General features: G+C 34.7%; 5 protein-coding genes across 5 annotated transcripts; 3 read left to right on the forward strand and 2 right to left on the reverse strand.

The window, feature by feature from the left end:
- Positions 2729–3876, forward strand: LOC104720275. The gene is made up of 5 exons (XM_010438208.1): positions 2729–2774; positions 2892–3010; positions 3096–3149; positions 3254–3400; positions 3502–3876. The coding sequence occupies exons 1-5, from the start codon at positions 2729–2731 to the stop codon at positions 3874–3876; spliced, it is 741 nt and encodes a 246-aa protein (XP_010436510.1).
- On the reverse strand, positions 4566–5668 carry LOC104720276. The gene is made up of 5 exons (XM_010438209.1): positions 5630–5668; positions 5312–5428; positions 5135–5220; positions 4884–5034; positions 4566–4718 (listed from the first exon to the last, which is right to left on the reverse strand). Exons 1-5 carry the CDS (start codon positions 5666–5668, stop codon positions 4566–4568), a joined length of 546 nt encoding a protein of 181 aa, XP_010436511.1.
- Positions 6652–7296, forward strand: LOC104720277 (F-box/kelch-repeat protein At4g19870-like). Its single transcript, XM_010438210.1, has one exon. The coding sequence runs from the start codon at positions 6652–6654 to the stop codon at positions 7294–7296; it is 645 nt and encodes a 214-aa protein (XP_010436512.1).
- LOC104718547 lies at positions 11465–13854 on the forward strand. Its single transcript, XM_010436311.2, has 9 exons — positions 11465–12165; positions 12282–12433; positions 12518–12613; positions 12709–12771; positions 12874–12942; positions 13031–13133; positions 13216–13287; positions 13370–13458; positions 13541–13854. The coding sequence occupies exons 1-9, from the start codon at positions 11697–11699 to the stop codon at positions 13679–13681; spliced, it is 1254 nt and encodes a 417-aa protein (XP_010434613.1). The 5' UTR covers positions 11465–11696; the 3' UTR covers positions 13682–13854.
- LOC104718546 (acetylornithine deacetylase) lies at positions 13746–16242 on the reverse strand. Its single transcript, XM_010436310.2, has 10 exons — positions 15788–16242; positions 15307–15551; positions 15112–15220; positions 14894–15032; positions 14751–14808; positions 14639–14656; positions 14435–14557; positions 14192–14345; positions 14065–14098; positions 13746–13980 (listed from the first exon to the last, which is right to left on the reverse strand). Exons 1-10 carry the CDS (start codon positions 16121–16123, stop codon positions 13874–13876), a joined length of 1323 nt encoding a protein of 440 aa, XP_010434612.1. The 5' UTR covers positions 16124–16242; the 3' UTR covers positions 13746–13873.

The following is a 19342-nucleotide window of genomic DNA, read 5'->3' on the forward strand; positions in this document are numbered from 1 at the left end:
TTGTTTTGTAAATTTTTAAACCACTTAAATTTCAAATTTTATTGATTTAATTTATTTTTAACCCTGCATATATAAGCAGGTTTTACTAGTAATAAGTAGTAACACCCCGGCTTCAGGGACATGCATAAAGGTTTAAAAGAATTTATTTCGCCACCTATGTCACCAAAGTGCACTTATCTTTTTGGTTAAGGGTCCGAAGAGAACTCCACAATTAAGCATGCTTATGCTGAAGTAGACTCAGGATGGGTGACATTTCGGGAAGTGATTGTCGGAACTGTGTGAGTGAAGACAAAACACAAGCAGAGCCGACTCTAAGTTAATAAAGGCCACAATTCAATTAAAATAAAAGGGCTGTTAAGTGATTCTTTAATTTGTTCATCCTTTTCTCTCTCTTAGTTATCCTAATTTCATTTGCAAGTTTTTTCTTTATTTTTTATAATTATAGTTTTTTCTTTATTATAAAATGTATTTCAAAATCTTAGATATATTGTTAAAATATACTATTGATAAGGAAAATAGATTCTACAATTTTACTGAAGTAGTTATGATGATGTAGTTAAGTGATTCTTTAATTTGTTCATCCTTTTCTCTCTCTTAGTTATCTTAATTTCATTTGCAAGTTTTTTCTTTATTTTTTATAGTTATAGTTTTTTCTTTATTATAAAATGTATTTCAAAATCTTAGATATATTGTTAAAATATACTATTGATAAGGAAAATAAATTCTACAATTTTACTGAAGTAGTTATGATGATGTAGTGATATATCATGGTTTTTATGGTTTTTAACCATGATATTAGGAGTCTTTTATAGTCTTTTGATTTGTTTTGTAGGATGTTTTAGAGTTTTAACAGGTTTTTTAGGATTTTGGCATGAAATGAGCAAAATGGAGCAATTATAAGGAATTTTGGAGCAATTCAGCTAAGGAAGATAACTTGGAGCCGAGGAAGGATGAGAGTGTCGATCGACACTGCCTTAGCATCGATCGACACCATGTTTAGCCGAAAGAGAAGCAAGTTTTGGAAATTTTACAAATCTGCCCCAAAGTTTTTTATATTTGCATCATTAGTCACTGATGTTTTTGGATATATAAATAGTATTTTTAGGTTTTAGAAAACCTTTAAGTTTTATTCTAGCAAGTTTTATTTTTTTGCAACCTTGTGAGATTTTGAGAGCTTTTGGGAGAGAGATCTGAATTACTTTGAGAGAAGAATTCATAAACTCCCTCTTTACTCTTTTAATCTCAATTGCTTATTATTCAGAATTATGTTTTGTTCTTCATTGAATATGTCTGAGTAGTTTGCTTGTTAGGTTCAGGGTTTTTCACAGGGATTTTATGATTTATTAGATCTGTTTATTTAGGATTCATTATCTTTCTAGATCTTCATCATAGGTTGTTCTTCATATTAATCATTGATTGGCCATCTAAGAATTAATAACCTAGGAAAATAAATTGATATGAGAATATAATTGATTTTCCTAATAAAATCTTTTGATGAGCAAAACTACTTCTTGCAAAGAGATTTGATTTAGTAATTTTGTGAACAATCTAAACTTGTTTTTAAAGCTGATTTTTAACCTAGAATTTTACAAAGAGATTTAGATTTTCTTGTTTTAAATTTAGATAATATTTGCAGTGAGAACTGATTTATTTTACAGAAGAGTTTAGAGTTCTAGATCTGATTTTTAATTGCTTGAATCCTAATTAATTTATTGATTTAATATTTCATAATTTTCTGAGAAATTCCCTATGCCTAGTTTTTTGATCCCTTAATTTACAACAGTTTATTTTAATACTTTTGCATTGCTTTTATTAATTCAAACCATCTTGTTTAGCATAATAATAAAACTCTATAAATTATTGTGTAGACTTGAGTCTTTGTGGAATTCGACCCCTAAGTATTACAGTGACCTCTTAATTTGAGAGACTAGCTCAGGGTTTAATTTGAGCATATCAAATTTTGGCGTCGTTGTCGGGGACTCTTTGATCTACCATTAGATTTGAGTTTTTAATTTCATCTAAATTTTTCTTTTTATTTTCTACTTACACTTTTTTGTCTTTCCTCTCTTTGGTGTTTCAGGTGCATGCCTCCTAGACCTCACACAAGAAGCAACAAGACTGATCCTACTGTGAATCTTTCAAACCAAGAGTTGGGAAAACTTGAGCGTGAGAACAGAAAAGCAGCAATATCCTTGAAGATGGTTAACACAATCATTCTGGTTTGTGATGAGGATGGTGCTTTGAGAGATCAAGAGGGTCACTTGCGCAATGAGCAGGGCCAAAAGCTTGATGCAGAAGGTAATGTGATTGTTGAAGCTGTTGGCGACGAGCAGGCTGATGGTGTCGATCGACGCCAACTTGGCATCGATCGACACCCCCTTCCAGCAGACGAACGTGGAGCTGCCAACCACGTCCACAACCCGGTTCGAAGACAGGATCAAAACCGGGATCTGATCAGGACTATTGCAGACTTCAACAGAGCTGATTTGATGTATGAAAACCGCTCTGCAATTGTTCCACCTCCATTCCCAAGAAATGACTTTGAGCTAAAGCCTGCATACTTCCAGCTAGTTGGACAAAGACCCTTCTCTAACCTGCCAAATGAGAAGGCTCTGGACCATATTGAGCACTTTGAAGACCTGGTGACTAGTATCAAAGCCAATGAAGTGACTGAAGACTACATCTACTGCAAGCTTTTCCCATAATCACTTGCAGGAGAAGCATCTCAATGGTTGAAACAGTTGCCAGCCCGTTCTTTGACCTCTTGGCAACAAGTAAATGTGGCTTTCCTCAATTACTTTTATGATGATGCAATGTCAGATGAGCTGAGAGTCAAGTTGTCCTCCTTCAAACAAAGACCAGATGATAAGCAGCATCCAGATGATAAGCAGCACAAGCGCTTTTCAATCTCTACAAACCAAAGGTATTGAAAAATCAGTTTAGCAAGGCTTGGATTTGGCTAAATCACAGAGAAAAAGATATGATAAGCAGCATCCAATTCGGTTGGGCTGTAAGTATACTAAAAAAGCTAGCTGTCCATAAAAATCATTATATGTCGAGTAATAAACTTATGGCACAATTTATCTTTCTTTTAGGTGCATACAGGATTGTACCCAGATGATCGTCCAAGGCTAACAACATTCTGGGTGGTAAGTAATATTTACTTCATATTTCAATCCAATCCTCAAGCTTAATCACTTCAAATATCTTTGGTTTTGTTGTGTTCTTAATCAAATAAGTACACATTTAATAGTCAGATAGACACCAAAACGGATGCTGCAACACGCTATGTCGAGGAGGATATGTCCAAGTCCATAAAGCAATCTACCCCGGTATGGCTTACGATAAAGTTAGTGTTTTAAGCAAAAAACAATACGATGCGCATCTTCTCGTCGGTCAGGTAAAACAAAAATGAAGTAACTGAGTTAAATATAAATATATATTTAGCAAGTTATATATAATTTTAGCAAGTTTCATATAAAAACTGTATCAATCATACAGGATTCCAGAACAAAGAGCTGGTTATTGATGACCGGGAAGACCTTGATAGGCTACTGGCCCTCTCAAATTTATTCGAATGAAGGAGCATCACAAGTTTACTTCGGCGGGTATGCAGGAGGGCCAACTAGAGCTATCAGCCCTCAGATGGGGGCAGGGACTTTTCCGAGACAAGTAGGATTTCAAAACAAGCTAGCATGTTTCATGAAACAACTTAAAACTTTCGAAGACAACGGACTGAGCGATATTAATTGCCATGAGTATGACGAATATGTGAAGAGTCCAAATTGTTATGATATATGGTATCGTCAGTTTGAACTAGGCAGAGGAGAGACGCTCACATTCGGTGGACCTGGTGGGGAGTGTGGTATGATCTAATCAATGGTTTCAAACTTTCATCGTTGTTGTTCTTGTTGTTGTTATTTTCATAACAATTACTGCTAATTAATAAATTTGATATAGCAAAAAAAATTATATTTTTATATATTTGAGAAACTTTATAAATGTGAGCAAAAATTATCTCTTAAATATAAATTTAATCCATTTCTTCTAAAATTTCAACTAGTTTTTATTGTAAAGTTTAACAAAATCCAACTAATTAATTAATAAACAACGATGGGAAACAAAGATAAAGTAATTAGTCCGATATCTAGATTTCAATTCTCGAAAGACCACTCACTTTCAGTAAATAGTTTTAACAATTTTGTAGTTATGGTGCATAAGATTTCCAATTAAAAAAATCTCGTTACCTTTTATTCGTTTTGTTAGAAAATATATACTAAACCATACAAAATAAACTATAGTGACTTTCAAAAGAAAAGAAAAACTATAGAAAATCATTATATAACTAACAGTCAATATTTCTACATTCAATTTTTAGGAATTTTAATCTTCAGTGAATGAGAAAATACAAATTTTTTTATTAGAAGAAAAAATACATTCTTTATAACAAGACAAAAACACATTCTTTATCTATTTTTGTTATTAATTTTCTTTGATTATACATTACGAAATATTTTCTTTTGATTCATTTAAAGTAGAGAGTTTTGTATCCACGTGAAGTCTCTTTACACACTGAGGTTGGAAGTTACTTGAAGATCCTGTCTCGAAAGATGAAGCATTTCACCTAGTTCTATGTTAAGATCCACATTCAAGTCAAAATCTGCGATTTCATTATTCAAGAAATTAGATCGTCTTTGAGGTGATCTTTTTTCTGTAAGCTGCAAAAGAAAAACAAAATAAGAGTGGTTTTTGTTTTTAGTTTCCAATAAATTTTGGATTTTTGTCTTATAAAAGATGAGTGAACGTTTTTTTATACCGAATTTTTTTGGGGTTGAATGATATAATTCAGAGAAACAAATTCAGCGTTATTTTTCATAGATTACCTTGAAAACATTAGTAACAGATTCTGCTTTCCTTTTTCTAGATATTGTTTCTTCAGTTTTTTGTTCTTTTTGGATTCCATCTACCTCGTCAGTGCAGTCATAGCAAGACCAATTATTAGGAATCTTATCTACCGTTTCCATCATGCAATAACTACAATAACCAAAAAAATGATAAAAGATACTCAAAAATATAGATTTACTATGTAATTTGCATGGTTAAAAAATACGTATATAGTTTGGAAAAATATTACGTATGTTCCGCACCAACTTTGCAGTTGCAACAAGTAACAAGTGAATCTTCATATCCTATATTACCACATGTATCACAAATAGTTACCTGAAAATTAAATATCATTTATTATCATCATGTTAATAACATGCATAAGCTAAGATTTAACAAAATAACTAAAGAGAAAATCATTACGTACTTCTCCTTCAGAATGAGACGACTCATTGTTATCATCGAGGATTTTAGTTTCTACGACTCTTTTATTTTCAACATTATCGCCATCAAGCTGCACAAACGATTTTATTTGGTCCTCATTCTAAAAAAACATAAACCCTTTATCAGTTTCATTTCTCTATGAAAAAAGATATATTCTTCCACATCTATGATAACATATGTAAATAGATAACATATATATGAAAGTATGAAACATTCGATAATTAAAGCATTTACTTATGAGGAAGATATTTCTGTAAAATCATATATTTTTTAAGTCATATGTGTTTTTGGAGGAATATACCGGTGTAATCTGAGCATACTCATTAGTGTTTGAAACCATAGTTGATGGTATATATTGTTTCTCAACAAATCTATTGGAGTCCAAATCCCTGAATCTTATTTAAAAAAAAAAAAAATCCATTAATGAAACTCAAACACAAGTATTCAACACAATTAAAGGAGAAAAAAAAAATCTCTATTGAACAAAACTCAGTGATCAATCTTTCAAATCTATATTTTACCCCTTCATATAATCAAATTATAAGATTAGAAAAAAAATTGGAAAGATCACCCAATATCCTAATTTTCCAATATACAAAATATTTTAATAAAAATAAGACAAAAACTATAATATCTAGAAATTTGACATACTTTTCACTTGATGCAAAGAGAAATCCAAATCAAAGTGAAGACAAATTGATGAATTTGGAAGAATACTTACAGATAATACAAAACAAAATCAAAAGTGATGAGGAAAGAGGAAGAAGAAAAACCATATTTAAAGACCAAAGTTAGAGTCAATTATCTATGAATTATTTTCTTTGTTATGCAAGCAAAGCAATTTGATGATTGTCTATATTTTGATTCTCTGTTTTAGGCAATATATTTAGATGTATTTACTTGTTTTTCCCTTGATTTTCATTTCTAATTTTCTTTAATAAAATTTACTCCAAATATACTTGTTTAACTTTTAAATATAAATTGATTGAAGGCTCTATCTTTATTTTTATGTGTTTTGAATTCTCTAAATAAGAGGACGTAAATTTTTGATGAATTTTGTATTTACATGTGTAACCTCACTTATGTAAATCTTTTAACAATATAATAGACACATATCTTGTAACGCCACAAGTATATTCATAATTAGTGTTAAGCTCTACAAAAGCATTCCTTATTGACTCGTAAAAGACTATTATTTCTCGAAAGGTGTCGAGATCATGTTTTATGATTGGTTTACAATTGTCATTATATGAATAAATGCATATTGTATAAGTAAAATAAAACATTATTGTTATAATAGTTGACTCGATTCCGTTTCGAGATATGCATCCGCTAGCACCCCCGGTAGTTGTTGGTTCAGAGATTTATGTAGTCGGAGGACAATGGTCACCGTCCTCAGCTGTGCGGGTCCTAGATTGTCGCAGTAACACTTGGCGTGATGCCCCTAGCATGATCGTACCCGGGAAGTTCGCGAGGATATGTGTCTACGATGGAAAAATCTATGTAATGGGAGGTGGCCAAGGGTTAGATAATGAATCATGGGCGGAAGTATTTGATACAAAGACGCAGACTTGGGCATGCCTCCCCGATCCGGGTACTGAGGTACGCAAGTGTGTACCTCAGTACACACTTGCGGAAAGATTTGAGGAAAGATTTACGGAGATGGACGGAAAGATTTACTTTGAAAATAAAGACAATACGATGTATGCTTATGACACAAAGCAAGGTAAATGGGAATGTGGTAAAGGCGTTATTGCAACGTTTCCGATGTCAAAATGTGTGATAGAGAATGTATCCTACTCCTATGGTCTACAAGGTCACGGGTGCTGCTGGTATGACATTAAGTCTGGTGTATGGAAAGAAGTGAAAGGGTTAGAATTAATAAAAGACAAGGACAAGAGGAGGGGTTGGAATAATCTTGGTAAACCTAAAGTAGTTAGCTTTGGTGGGAAACTCTTGCTTCTTTAGGAAGTATGTAGGAGCTTCAATCCAAATTATAGGAAGAAGATTTGGTGTGCGGAAATTGGGTTGGAAAAGCGTGATGGAGGTGAGGTTTGGGGAAATGTTGAGTGGGTTGACGTTGTGCATAATGTCTTCACATCATGTCAGCTCTTGCGTTTTCGTGTTGTCTCGGTTTGATTAACTTGTTGTATCCAATGTATGTTCCAGTACTTTTGATCTTTTTTTTTTTTTTAATCCTTAACTTTGGCAAATTGGATCCACAGTTTGGTCTTCATCATTTTCCATGAATGTCTGACTGCCGCTCGAGTTCTATGTTTTGAGGAAATAAAAAGCTATTTGTCAAAACTGAAACGTCTTGTTGTCTTTATTGCAGTGACATTGAAACTTGGAAGCTCATGTGAGAAATTAGCAACTTTTTTCTATTATTAGAGTCTAACACTGCAGAGTTGAGCGTCCATTAATCGAGAACAAAATGGTAAAGAGCAAAATTGGATTGTATAGCCATCTTGGAACTCTCCTAAATACATCAGGGTCTTTTAAAAAACCCATTTATTTTGCTATTCAATAAACCAAAACCTATATATATATATATATATAGTTTCTCTAATCTGATACAGTTCCACAAAATCATCCGTGTGTCTATGGACATCCATGTAGAACTACCAGAGAAGAAGAGGAAGAGGACGAAGACGACTAAGCAGAATTCGTCTCCTTCCTCTTCACCATCTCCGACTTTTTCTTTACTCCCTTGTGAATCCAGATTCATTGTTTTTGTGTTAACATGCGGGTGACTGTGTCTTTCTTTTCCGATCACGAAAGATCAAAATCTGTCACACTTGAGTTCAGTGTAGTTGTGTCTTGAAAAAGTTGGAACAATCTTAATTGATAAATAAATCAAGCCACAACCGAACTATAGGGGCTTCTGTGAACGTAAAAAAACAAAAAGGTAGAGAGCAAATTGGTTAATAAAGTATTTTACAACCATCTTGGTTTTTAAATAAATAACTACATTATAAACTAGGTATCGGGCTTCACAAAATATTAATAAAATATTTTTGGTGGAGGAACTTATTTTAATAAAATACTTATCACAACTTTTTCTAATATATATTTATGGAGTATTTTTCAAAAATATTATTTCATGTTGTTTATTTTTAAAAATATTTATTTACTAAACTCTATTCTTTTAAAACAAATATATAGATTTATAAAAACGTTATATTTGAATTGAAAATAAAATTTGAAAATTTTCAAAAAAAATAACAAATATATAAATTTCTAAAAATGTGAATATTTAAGATACAACTGTTTGTAATTAAGAAACAAAACTCTACATTCAACAAATGCAATCTTTTAAAGATACGTCCGTAAAAAATTTCTGTCAAAAATAAAATAAATAAATTTTTGAATGAAAAGTTATAACAAAAGTATGCAATTATTTTTAGTATTTATTCAAATTGCTATTATTATATAGATTAGCCCATAAATGTATGAAACCAGAATTAAGAATCTTTGATGTTTACTTATTGTGTTCACCTTCATTCATCAGATACTTTTTATGTTCACTTTTTACTCATTGCATATGACATGTTTTCTTACGAAGATATAAGTTACATGCAATGAAAGAAAATTCATGATGCATATAAAAACCATGTCAGACAGAGATATATCTATATATATATATATATATATATATATAAGCTACATATACACACACTTTGTAACGTAGGTACATATTTGTGCCTTAAGATGTAAATGCCTCTTACGAATATACATTTTTACAAATTCATATATATTTTGAGGATTCGTGTATAAAGTACCCTGTTTTTTAGAAATCGTTATACACTAGTCACACAGTCGGGGCGTCTAGCCAGAAAATTGAAGATTAAACAAGAATTAATAGGATATTTGTTTTAGAGTTATTTTATTAAATTAATAATAAAAATAAAATATATAAAACTAAATATACGTATAATTCTTTTTTTTTTTTGACTGCATGTATAATTTTACATATGTTAAATAAAACATCAAATAAAATATAATACTATAGTATTGTCTTTAAAATTATGGTAAACACATAAAAATATAATATTTTTTTTGTCAACTATTGAGTCACAACAGGCCGGTCCATTAGCCAAATCCCTACGTAGCGGGGCTCGATCCATGGTGTGATGGTGTCTTGTGCATTAAAGACTTACCATTGACCACTATACAAATGTCACTTCACATAAAAACATAACAAAAAATTTTGTACATTAATTATTGTAAAACATCACAAACTCTTAATTTAAATATCTAAATAACAAAAAAGGTATCTGAATTATATTTGGCTCCAAAAATAATCCGTATATAAAAAACTAAATGAAAATAATTAAATTAGACGGATTATAATCAAATTAGACAAACATAATTAGATAATAGATGCTAGACTAAGATTAGTCATTAATCGAAACATAGAGAATGAATTTAGCGATTTTACATAGTGTAATCGATGATAGGCCGAGATTTTTAAAACAGGATAAACATGCAATCTACATGATATATATACATATATATATATATATATATATGAAAAATGCCTTCCTAGATACATTTTACTTACTTTCTTTTCTTGATGACAAATTTCTTAAATATATTTATGTGGTCATGCGACTCATAGATCGTCCAGTAGACATCTCCCTGAGGTCTTCTATGAGCTTTCTCCCGAGATACAGATTTTTTCCATCAGAAAACCAAGACATGCTTTTTATGAAAATGCCTCTTTTATAAACACCATCAGGTTCATTCTTCTCCTTAAAACATAGTTGAGCTCCCTTCAGGGACAACTCTTGTGTATCCTGGTCGATCTATTGGGACAAAATTCAGTTATATAAAAAAAATAGTATAAGAGCTAAGAACAATATGAAAAATGATAGAAGTAATGATTGCCAACTACTTCAAAGATAAGCCAACACATGGCCACACATGCAAACAATATAAAGGTCTTGTTAACTACGTTAACTATAGACATCACATAAGAACATGCATAAACAAACATGTGTTATGTATACAACACCATAAATATTTACCTCAAGTGTTTTCTTGGTCAGAATCCGGCGTTGACCAGTGTTAACCGGCATTGACCGACGTTGACCAGAAATAAACATCTCTCAAAATGATACATAAGGCTAGATTGGCAAAGCGGAGAGGGGAGCAACAACGGTAAGCAGCTGGAGAGAAGCGGAGAGCAGAGAGCTCTGAGCGGGGTTGGGAGTTGTGAATATATATTTTTATATATTTTTTTTAAATAAAATGTTTTGTTTTGAAACAAATTTATTTATGTAAATTTTTTTAAACTATCAAGAATTATATTAAAGATATTATACGTAACATTAGCGATTTTGGGAATTAAATTTAAACAAATATTTTGTTAAATATATATTTACGTAGCCTGTTTTAAATATATATTTTTGAATATGTTAATTTTAATTTTGAATAAGGGAATATTGAAAGCATATTCTAAGATATTGTTGATTATTTGGATTCAAGTCAAATATTTTTTTACCATAATATTTTGGTTTCAAATTTAATATATTTTAAACAATAATTTTTAAAAAATAATAGTCCATACTCTCCGATATTCAGCATGATAACGCAGAGCATATTAGAGCAGTTCCACTTTTTTAGTCACACGTGTGAGAGATGTAAAAAAATTCTTGATTGGCGTTGAGAGTCCACGTTACCACCACAACGCTAATAAAAACGCTTTGCCATTCTAGCCTATAGTAACATCTCTCAAAATAAACATCTTATGGGAAATCACGTTTTTCATATTAGCCCTCGTCATGGTATACTATCACGGAGTCATCGTATACTAATACTTTTCTCCAATTTTTTTTTTTCAAACTTATCATTCAAATTTTATTGATTTTAATATTTATGTTTTTATGATCCTATATTATTTAACATATTTATGATTATACTATATTTAAAATAATTAAATCTAAGCTTAGTTGATTTTTCTTTTACATATTTCTAAATTCTGACATGATCTTTCTCATCCATATGCTATGATGCCAAGCCCATTAGCAAAAATTTCGGCCCAAGAAACGAATGGGTAACGTGTAGAGACATGCAAAATACAAAGTACAAATCAAAATCAAGAGGTGTGAAGGTACGTAGTCAAGTTCAATTACTCGTCGTCATCCCAATTTAAGTGGTCTCTATTACTAAACTCCTCATAACCGTTAGATCAACTCTGTCTTCTCTCATCCAACGGTTCAGATCTCTCCACTTATACTTGTTACATATAAAGAGACGTACGGTCACCGATCTCTCTCTCTCACTAAATGAAGAAGAGAATCTCTCCGGCGAGATTACCGGCGTTATTCCGATCAATTTCGCCTGAGAGCTGTCGCATGTTATAAATGGGTCTTCCTTTGTTATCTTGTACTACCACAAGAGTCACTCTCTCTTCTTCTTCGTCTTGGTGTAGTAGTGGAAGCGGTGGGTTTAGGAGTAATAGACTTTTCGATTCTCCGGCGAGTTCGAGATCGGATTTTCAGAAACGTAGAGTGAAGGGAATCTCACGTTTAAACGGTCTTTCGTTAGAGAAACCGAGGTCGATCAAACCGCCGTCGTCTTCATCCGCTGGACAGAGCAGCGGTGAAGTGATAGACGACGGGGATGCGGCGGCGCGTGGTTTAGCTGTTACTTCTGTAGATGTAACGTCTGTGGGAAGTTTCAGCAGCGGCGAATTTGTTGGCGGTGGTGGTGGTAGTTTAGCTGGACCTTCCGGTGAGGTAACATCCGTCGGTGAATTTGTCGGCGGAAGCGACGGAGATTTTAAGGCCTGGGATAAGATCGGAGCTGTTCTTAAGTTGAGTTATGGAATCGGTGAGTCACGGTGTTGATTGATCAACTTTGCGGAAAATAAAAAAAAATGATTCCTTTTATGAATTTCAAAATTGGAACTTTAATCAAAATTTGAAACTTTTTGAGTTTTTGGTTAGGAATATACTGTGGGATGGCTGCAGCAGGGAGATTCATATGTGAAGTAGCTGGGATTGATTACACAGGAGGTTTCAATGCTTCTTTAGATGCAATTATTGCTGGACTTGGTTATGCTTCTCCTCCAATTATGGCTCTTCTCTTCATTCTTGATGTAAGTAAGTTTGGTTTTATGAAGGCTGCTTTGGTGTTTATGGAGAAGATTTTTTTGATTGTTTACTGCTCTGTTTCGGTTTAGGATGAAGTTGTGAAATTGTCCCCGCACGCTCGTGCTATTAGAGATGTTGAAGATGAGGAGCTTCGAGGCTTCTTTCATGGAATGTCAGCTTGGCAGGTGAAGAACGTTAACAGCTTCTTTCAGTTCTTGAATCTTTGAGAAAGAATGAACAAGTACTAACCTTTGAGGCTTTCTCTTTTGTCTTTCTTTAGTTTATCTTAGTAGTTACTGCAAGTTCAATTGGAGAAGAGCTCTTTTATCGCGCTGCTTTTCAGGTTTTGTGCCTTATAGTGAATAATCTTCAGTTGTTCTTGTTCCTCGGGATTTTTGATTTCTGTCTGTGAAGTTTGATGTTTTCGGTGTTGGTTTTATAACAGGGTGCACTAGCTGACATATTCTTAAGGGGCACAAATCTCATCTCAGATTCTCGGGGAATGGTCGCTTTGGTATGCTTTCTTCTGTTCTTGCTTGTTTCATATCTGTTCATTAGACTCGTATAACTTTAAGTTGACTTCATATTGTTGAAATTTTCAGACTGGAATCTTGCCACCATTTGTACCTTTTGCTCAAGCATTTGCAGCCACTATTACAGCTGCTCTCACTGGTTCTCTCTATTACATCGCTGCTTCCCCTAAAGGTTTCCCTCAAATCTTATAACACTTGCTCATGAAACAGGACCTTTTTAACTTGACTAATTTTTGTTTCTGTATCTCTCTTAGATCCAACTTATATAATGGCACCAGTCTTGAGAACTCACTCTGCCCGGGAGGAGCTGAAGAAGTTATTTGCAGGTACGTACTTAAACTTGTTATAAGGGTTTAGATATGTTTCACAACCAAACAGTTGAAGTATTCTCTATGTTCCTTTTCGCAGCGTGGTACGAGCGAAGACAGATGAAGCAAATCTACTCTCCGTTGCTTGAAGGGCTTTTGGGTCTATACCTCGGCTTTGAATGGATTCAGGTTGTACTTCTTCTATTCAATCATTCTGTTTTGTAACATGTTGACATTAAAATAGCTGAAACCAAACTGAAAAATATTGCAGACAAACAATCTTCTTGCTCCTATCATCACACATGGTATATACTCGGCTGTTGTATTGGGGAATGGTCTTTGGAAATTACACCATCATCAGCAAAGACTCAGGCTACGCGTTCAGCAACTTGAAACTGAAGGTGACAACTGAAGATAGATAAATAACTGGATAAACATTGTCCTTTCTTTTTAAATTTTGTAAAGTGTCTTGTGTATTGAGCCACCATTGACTTGTACAAATAGATAGAAGCAAAGTAAATGTATAGAACAAAATAGTTAATAATAATAAGAGAGTGTAGCTAGCTATGTGAAGCTTTTTATTTTTTGATCTCCTATCTGATTTTTAGTCTTGATCAAGTTGAGATATGATCCTAACGAAGACATCAAAGCCTTGGCACATGTCTGTAAGAAGGCAGTATTCGTTCTTTGCATGATATGTTGCCATGAGACCTGTAGGAAAAATTTAAAAGAGATGAGGATAAAATATGAGGAAATTTCGAAAAAGGAGAGAATCTAAGGAGGGTTTTGAAATACCGTATCCTGAAGTTTGCACATCGAAACCTTCATCCTACAAGACCATTATTCATCAATTAAGAATTAGTTAGTTGCAGGGAACTTTGAAAGATCAGACTTGAGTCTAAGGGTTTATCTAATGGATTACCTTTAGGTCTCGGATTAGAGGCAAAGTACCGGTGATCGAGTAAGGCTTCACGTATCCAACAACTTCTTCGGTTGCTTTGCATAGAACGTGAAAGCCAGGAGAATCAAGATTACAGGCAACTCCAGCTGATGCTTCATCAAAGCTTAACGTGAGCCTGCAAGAGAGAAGACAAAACTTAACGTGAGCCTAAAAGAGATCAAATGAGACAAAAGAATAGAATGAGGCGAAGACGAAAGTCCAAACCTTCCCCGTAAATTCTCATCTGGTAAGACATATTTTGAAACAGGACCACGGGTTTCGAGCTTCTCTATGTTAGTGTTTATGTCTTCAACATACTCTTGCAGCTTCGTCATCACTTCCTTCACGCTGCAATACAACCAAAAAACCATCAAAGTGTGTCTAAATGGATTGAAGAAACGATTAAGGACAAAGTGTGAAGAGACTTACTCATAGAAAGGAGTTAATCTGAAATCAGAAAGAACAGAGAAGAAAAGTAAGTAAACAAAAAAACAATTGAGACATCTCGATTTTACGGAATTTACAACTTTAGAAACATAACCTGACATCACCGGAAACGGTACATTCTCCAGGGATTTGGTTTATTCCGCCTGCTGGATCTGCAAAACCAAACAATTTCTTGGAGTAAGTAGACAATATTTAAAGTCATTAGGCATACATTATGCTTTAGATTCTTCAACTTACAACACCACTGCGTAGGCTTCATAGTGGATGGTGTTGCAAAACCATAAACTTTCTCTTGTGGGTGAGGTGGAAAGTCTCTGTAGAACCGGGTTTGGATCTCCTTAAGCCCTTCCATTGCTAACTCCATCGCGTTAATCGCCTTCACGTTAACAGAAGAAAAAGATCAACGCCGAGTTTGCAACTTAATCAATCCAAGTAACCATTCATATAGAAAATACCTTGTGAGCTAAACCGCTATGGAAAAGCTTCCCGGTAACATGAAGCTTCCATGGAATCATACCGCCAGTTCCAACACACGGCTGCTTATCCGCAGTATCAATCCAAAACCTTCATAAGAATACAGAAAGATGAAGTTACCCTCATAAGAGAACTCCCCACCCCAAAGATGAGACAAGAAAAAAATGGAAACTAACAAGGGTCCGGATTTGAGCTTATCAAGAAGTTTGTCTTTAACCAGCATGTCCACACCAACACCTGGAATGGAAGAGTTCTCTTCACTGGCGATAAAAACCGCTACTACGGTTGATTTCAACGCCGGTTTGTTTTGCCCGAGCCTTTTCATGAGTTCAGTGACAAGAGCAACGTGACCAAGACAATCTGTAGTCCCTCTACCACGAAGCTTATCACCATCTATGCTTAGAGAGAAAGGATCAAATTCCTAAGATCAAAAAACAGAGAGACTCATAAGTTGGATTCAGCCCTAGCGTACAAAATAATCCAAAACTCAACAAATCAATCCATAAACCGATGATTTAGCCCTAGAGTACACAAAAGAGAGAAAGATTTGAAATTTGGAACAATTTGCATCAGTTCTTCAGAACCCAGTATCAGATTTAGCACTAATTCTAATGGGCACCAATTAAAACTACGAAAACAGAGTTCAATCGAGATTACCCAGTCATCGGGGTTGGCAGTGACAACGTCCATATGCATTCCGACGAAAGATAAGATTTTTCCAGGAACAGATCCTGGGTACTCCACGATGAGATTACCTCTTCCTGAGTGATACGCCACATGATTGATCACCAGAGGACCACCACCAGTTTCTGTGCTGTAAGGACGGAGAGAGTCGAGGACGTGGTTTACGATTAGATCCTCTTGAGGGATGAGCTCCGGCGGATTGTTCTGGACCAACTTTGATTCGCCGATGAGTTTTGATAGGAGAGAAACGTATGAGTCTTTGCCAAGAGAGCCTAAGGATTCCATCAGTGCTTTAGAAGACGAAGCCATTGTTTGCACGCCGAAGATTGTTTTTTCGTTTTTCTTAGTTTGGGGTGTTCGACAAAACAAATAAGTTTCGGTTTGATTGTGGAAAATTGGTCATTTCATACCCAACCTAAGGTTTTATGTTCAATCCTACCTGTAGTTTGATGTTGTACAAATTCATACAGTAGCTACTTAAAATTTTAAATTCATAACCTAAGCTTGTAAAATTGTATCAATTTTTTTTTTTTGTCAATCCACTTGCATTCATTACTCAAAAGAGTAGGTTCATACAAGCAAAGTTAAGAGAATAAGAAACAAGGGCATTATTCCCCCAATACCACAACAACAATGAAACAAAGCTCAAATAAAGATAGTCGGCAATAGGTTCTTGAGAACTTTGAGCCAGAAACTTGGAAGGATCTTGGTACATGTGAGATCAAGATTGTCCACAAGCTCTTCCATGACCAAGTTGATGGATGAGAGATAGCCATTGTCATAAGACGTATTGGCGTTAAGGAAGGGGTCAAGGCTGAGCTTCTCACCGGTTTGAGAAGGTCTACACGGAGTAGAAGCTTGACATAATTTCGAGCAAGGTTTGGAATGCTCTGTTGCTTGAGGATGTCTAGTGGATTTGCCATAAGGTGTATAATGGTCTCGGATAATTCAAAACCGAAACCAACACTCGAACAACTTGAGTTATGGGTCAGAACACCATAGACATTAAAGCAATAGGGTTCAAAGGTCAGGGCCAAGAGGGTTACTATTACCAGGATTCTCAGGAGGAGCGAAAGACGCCAAAGCAACAATGGTGAATTACTTCTCAGATGGAAACCATAGAGATCATAATCTCGATCACACCATTGGCTAAGTATTGACGTCAATACAAGATATAAAGCATCGTACATGGGTTGAGATAGCATTAGGATTGGAGCCACCATTGTATGATCTTTTCCCCGAGGAAAGATATATTGAACATGATTAACAGCAGTGATCACGCGAGATGGAGGCAGAGGAGTGTGGAAGTTTCGGTAACCAGCGCTCCGTGGAGGCATGGTCATAATGCCGTTCTTCCTCACTCCGCAGAAGTAGTTAGAGACCAGAATCAAATTTCTCGATAGCCTAGAGCGTAGATGGAGAGTGAGCGTCAAGGGATTGCTTTGGATCAGGGGTTGGGGATAGCATTCACGGACCTCAATCACAGCTAACGAGATGAGATGTAGAAGGTGTTTTATCCCCTTACAATCAACACGAAAGAGCGATGTAAAAAGTCTTAGCGAATGCTCGGATAAATGAAACCTGGACTTCCCTGAAGCGTTTACTTCTTGAATTGTTAACGGGCCGACGACAAAGATAAGGCCCACCAAAAGAAGCCCAATGTTCTTTTTGGTTGACCTAGTTGTAGTTGTAGTGAACGCACGGCGGCGACAACTGTTCGGAGACGGTGAATAGATATTCAAGGTAATAGAGGCTTGTCCAAAGGAGGACTCACCTGCTAAACTCGGTGCCTCAGGGGAAGCTTTCTCAGGGGTGAATAAACATCCAGATCTGATGTGCCTCAGGGGAAGCTTTGATTGTGGAAACGGTACACCGGCTGAAGCGTTCAGAGGAAAGAGGAGGGGTTTCACTGGACACCACAAGCCTCTTTTAGCTCTGTCTATTGATATCTCGCCGGGATCTGAAGGTTGTTGAGGGGTTCGTAACCGAAAAAGAAATGGGGAAAAAAGTAAAGAAAAAACAGAAGAAACAAAAGAAACTTTAGCAAAAGGAAGAGTAGGTGGACCGGGATCCCGACGCCGGCAAGCAAAAGGTTCACTAGCATCGGAAGGGATTGGTAACTTTGGAGCCTCGATAATAGTGTCTGGGAGAGAGTTGTTTGTTTTTTTCTGAGTGTATCAATCTATACCTAAATCGTGACTCTGTTAAGAATTTCGTTAGCGATTGCTTACATGGATGCCACATGCTCAACAACGTTATTTTATGCAACAAAAGAAACAACAAAAATTTGACAAAACAACGTCGTTAAACTTTTCTTCTTCGGCCTCTAAAATCTAAACAAAGAAACAGATTTGGAAATTTTAGAAAATTTTGTTTTTTTTTATTTTATGCCCAGTTTCGTAAGTGTTGATCAAGATGTCTTCATCAGCTTCTGCCTATGTTCGATAGGGTGTTTATTTCTCCTGATTTTATGTATTAATCTAAAGGGGTTGGTGGAATTTTTATTCCAATTTTATGGGTTGTCGTTCGATTTTGATTTCCTAATTGCTTGATCTTATCTAAATATCAAGTTACTTGGATTTGTCTAGCTGGTTATGATTCGATCTTGTTCAAGACTTTGTTATTTCAATCTCAGAATAGTGGATATGCTGCTTATGCAAATTTGGATTTTTTTTTATTAATTCGAAACGCATTATCTCAAGTTGCTGATATCTTTGATTACATTATTATATTTAGCACAATCTTATTTCTTCCAAAACCTTCAGTTTTTTGTTTCCAAATGAAAACAAAACTGACAAAAAATATTTATGGCCTTCGTTGAGCAATTGAAGATAATGTCGAGAGAGAAGAACGAAAGAGAAGATAGGGTTGAAGAAGAAGAGCTAAATGACGTGGTTTTAACAGAAAAATTTGTCTTTTTTGTTGTATAAAACGACGTTGTTGAGCATGTGGCATCAACATAAGCAACTCTTGTGACTTGTGTGAGCCTCGTTCATGTTTGTCCAAGGTTTTATTTTGGAGTGTTACGTTATTAAGACTTCATGATTATGAATTTACAATGACATAACTCTTTTATGCTCCGAAGAGACATGTCATTTTCTAATGTCCCCCGGCAAAATAGATTTGGGTGTTGTCCCAATTTCTGATGATTTCGGGGGTTTTCTCTTCAGATTCCGCCTTCACAAATATGGATTTCTTGTCTTGGAGATTTCAACAAGTCCCAACACCAGATTTATATTCAATGGCGGATCAAAAAAATATTTTTATTTGGGTTATAATATTTTTTGAACTGTATCACATATATAAAAAAGACAAAAAAAAATCCAAAATATGTAAAAAGGGAGGATTGAACCTGGTTTAGAGGTGTCAAAGCCTACATATTTACTATATATGCTAACTATCACTCTAAGATTTCAATACAAAGATATCTTAATTTCAATATTTAAGGGGGGTCAATCATCTCATATTGTTTTAATTTGACATGTTTGAACGTATCGTTGATGCCTCAAAAGAAAAACAGATCATGTT

The sequence above is a fragment of the Camelina sativa genome, chromosome 10 (assembly GCF_000633955.1).
Source record: "Camelina sativa cultivar DH55 chromosome 10, Cs, whole genome shotgun sequence".
NCBI classification, from domain to species: Eukaryota; Viridiplantae; Streptophyta; class Magnoliopsida; order Brassicales; family Brassicaceae; genus Camelina; species Camelina sativa.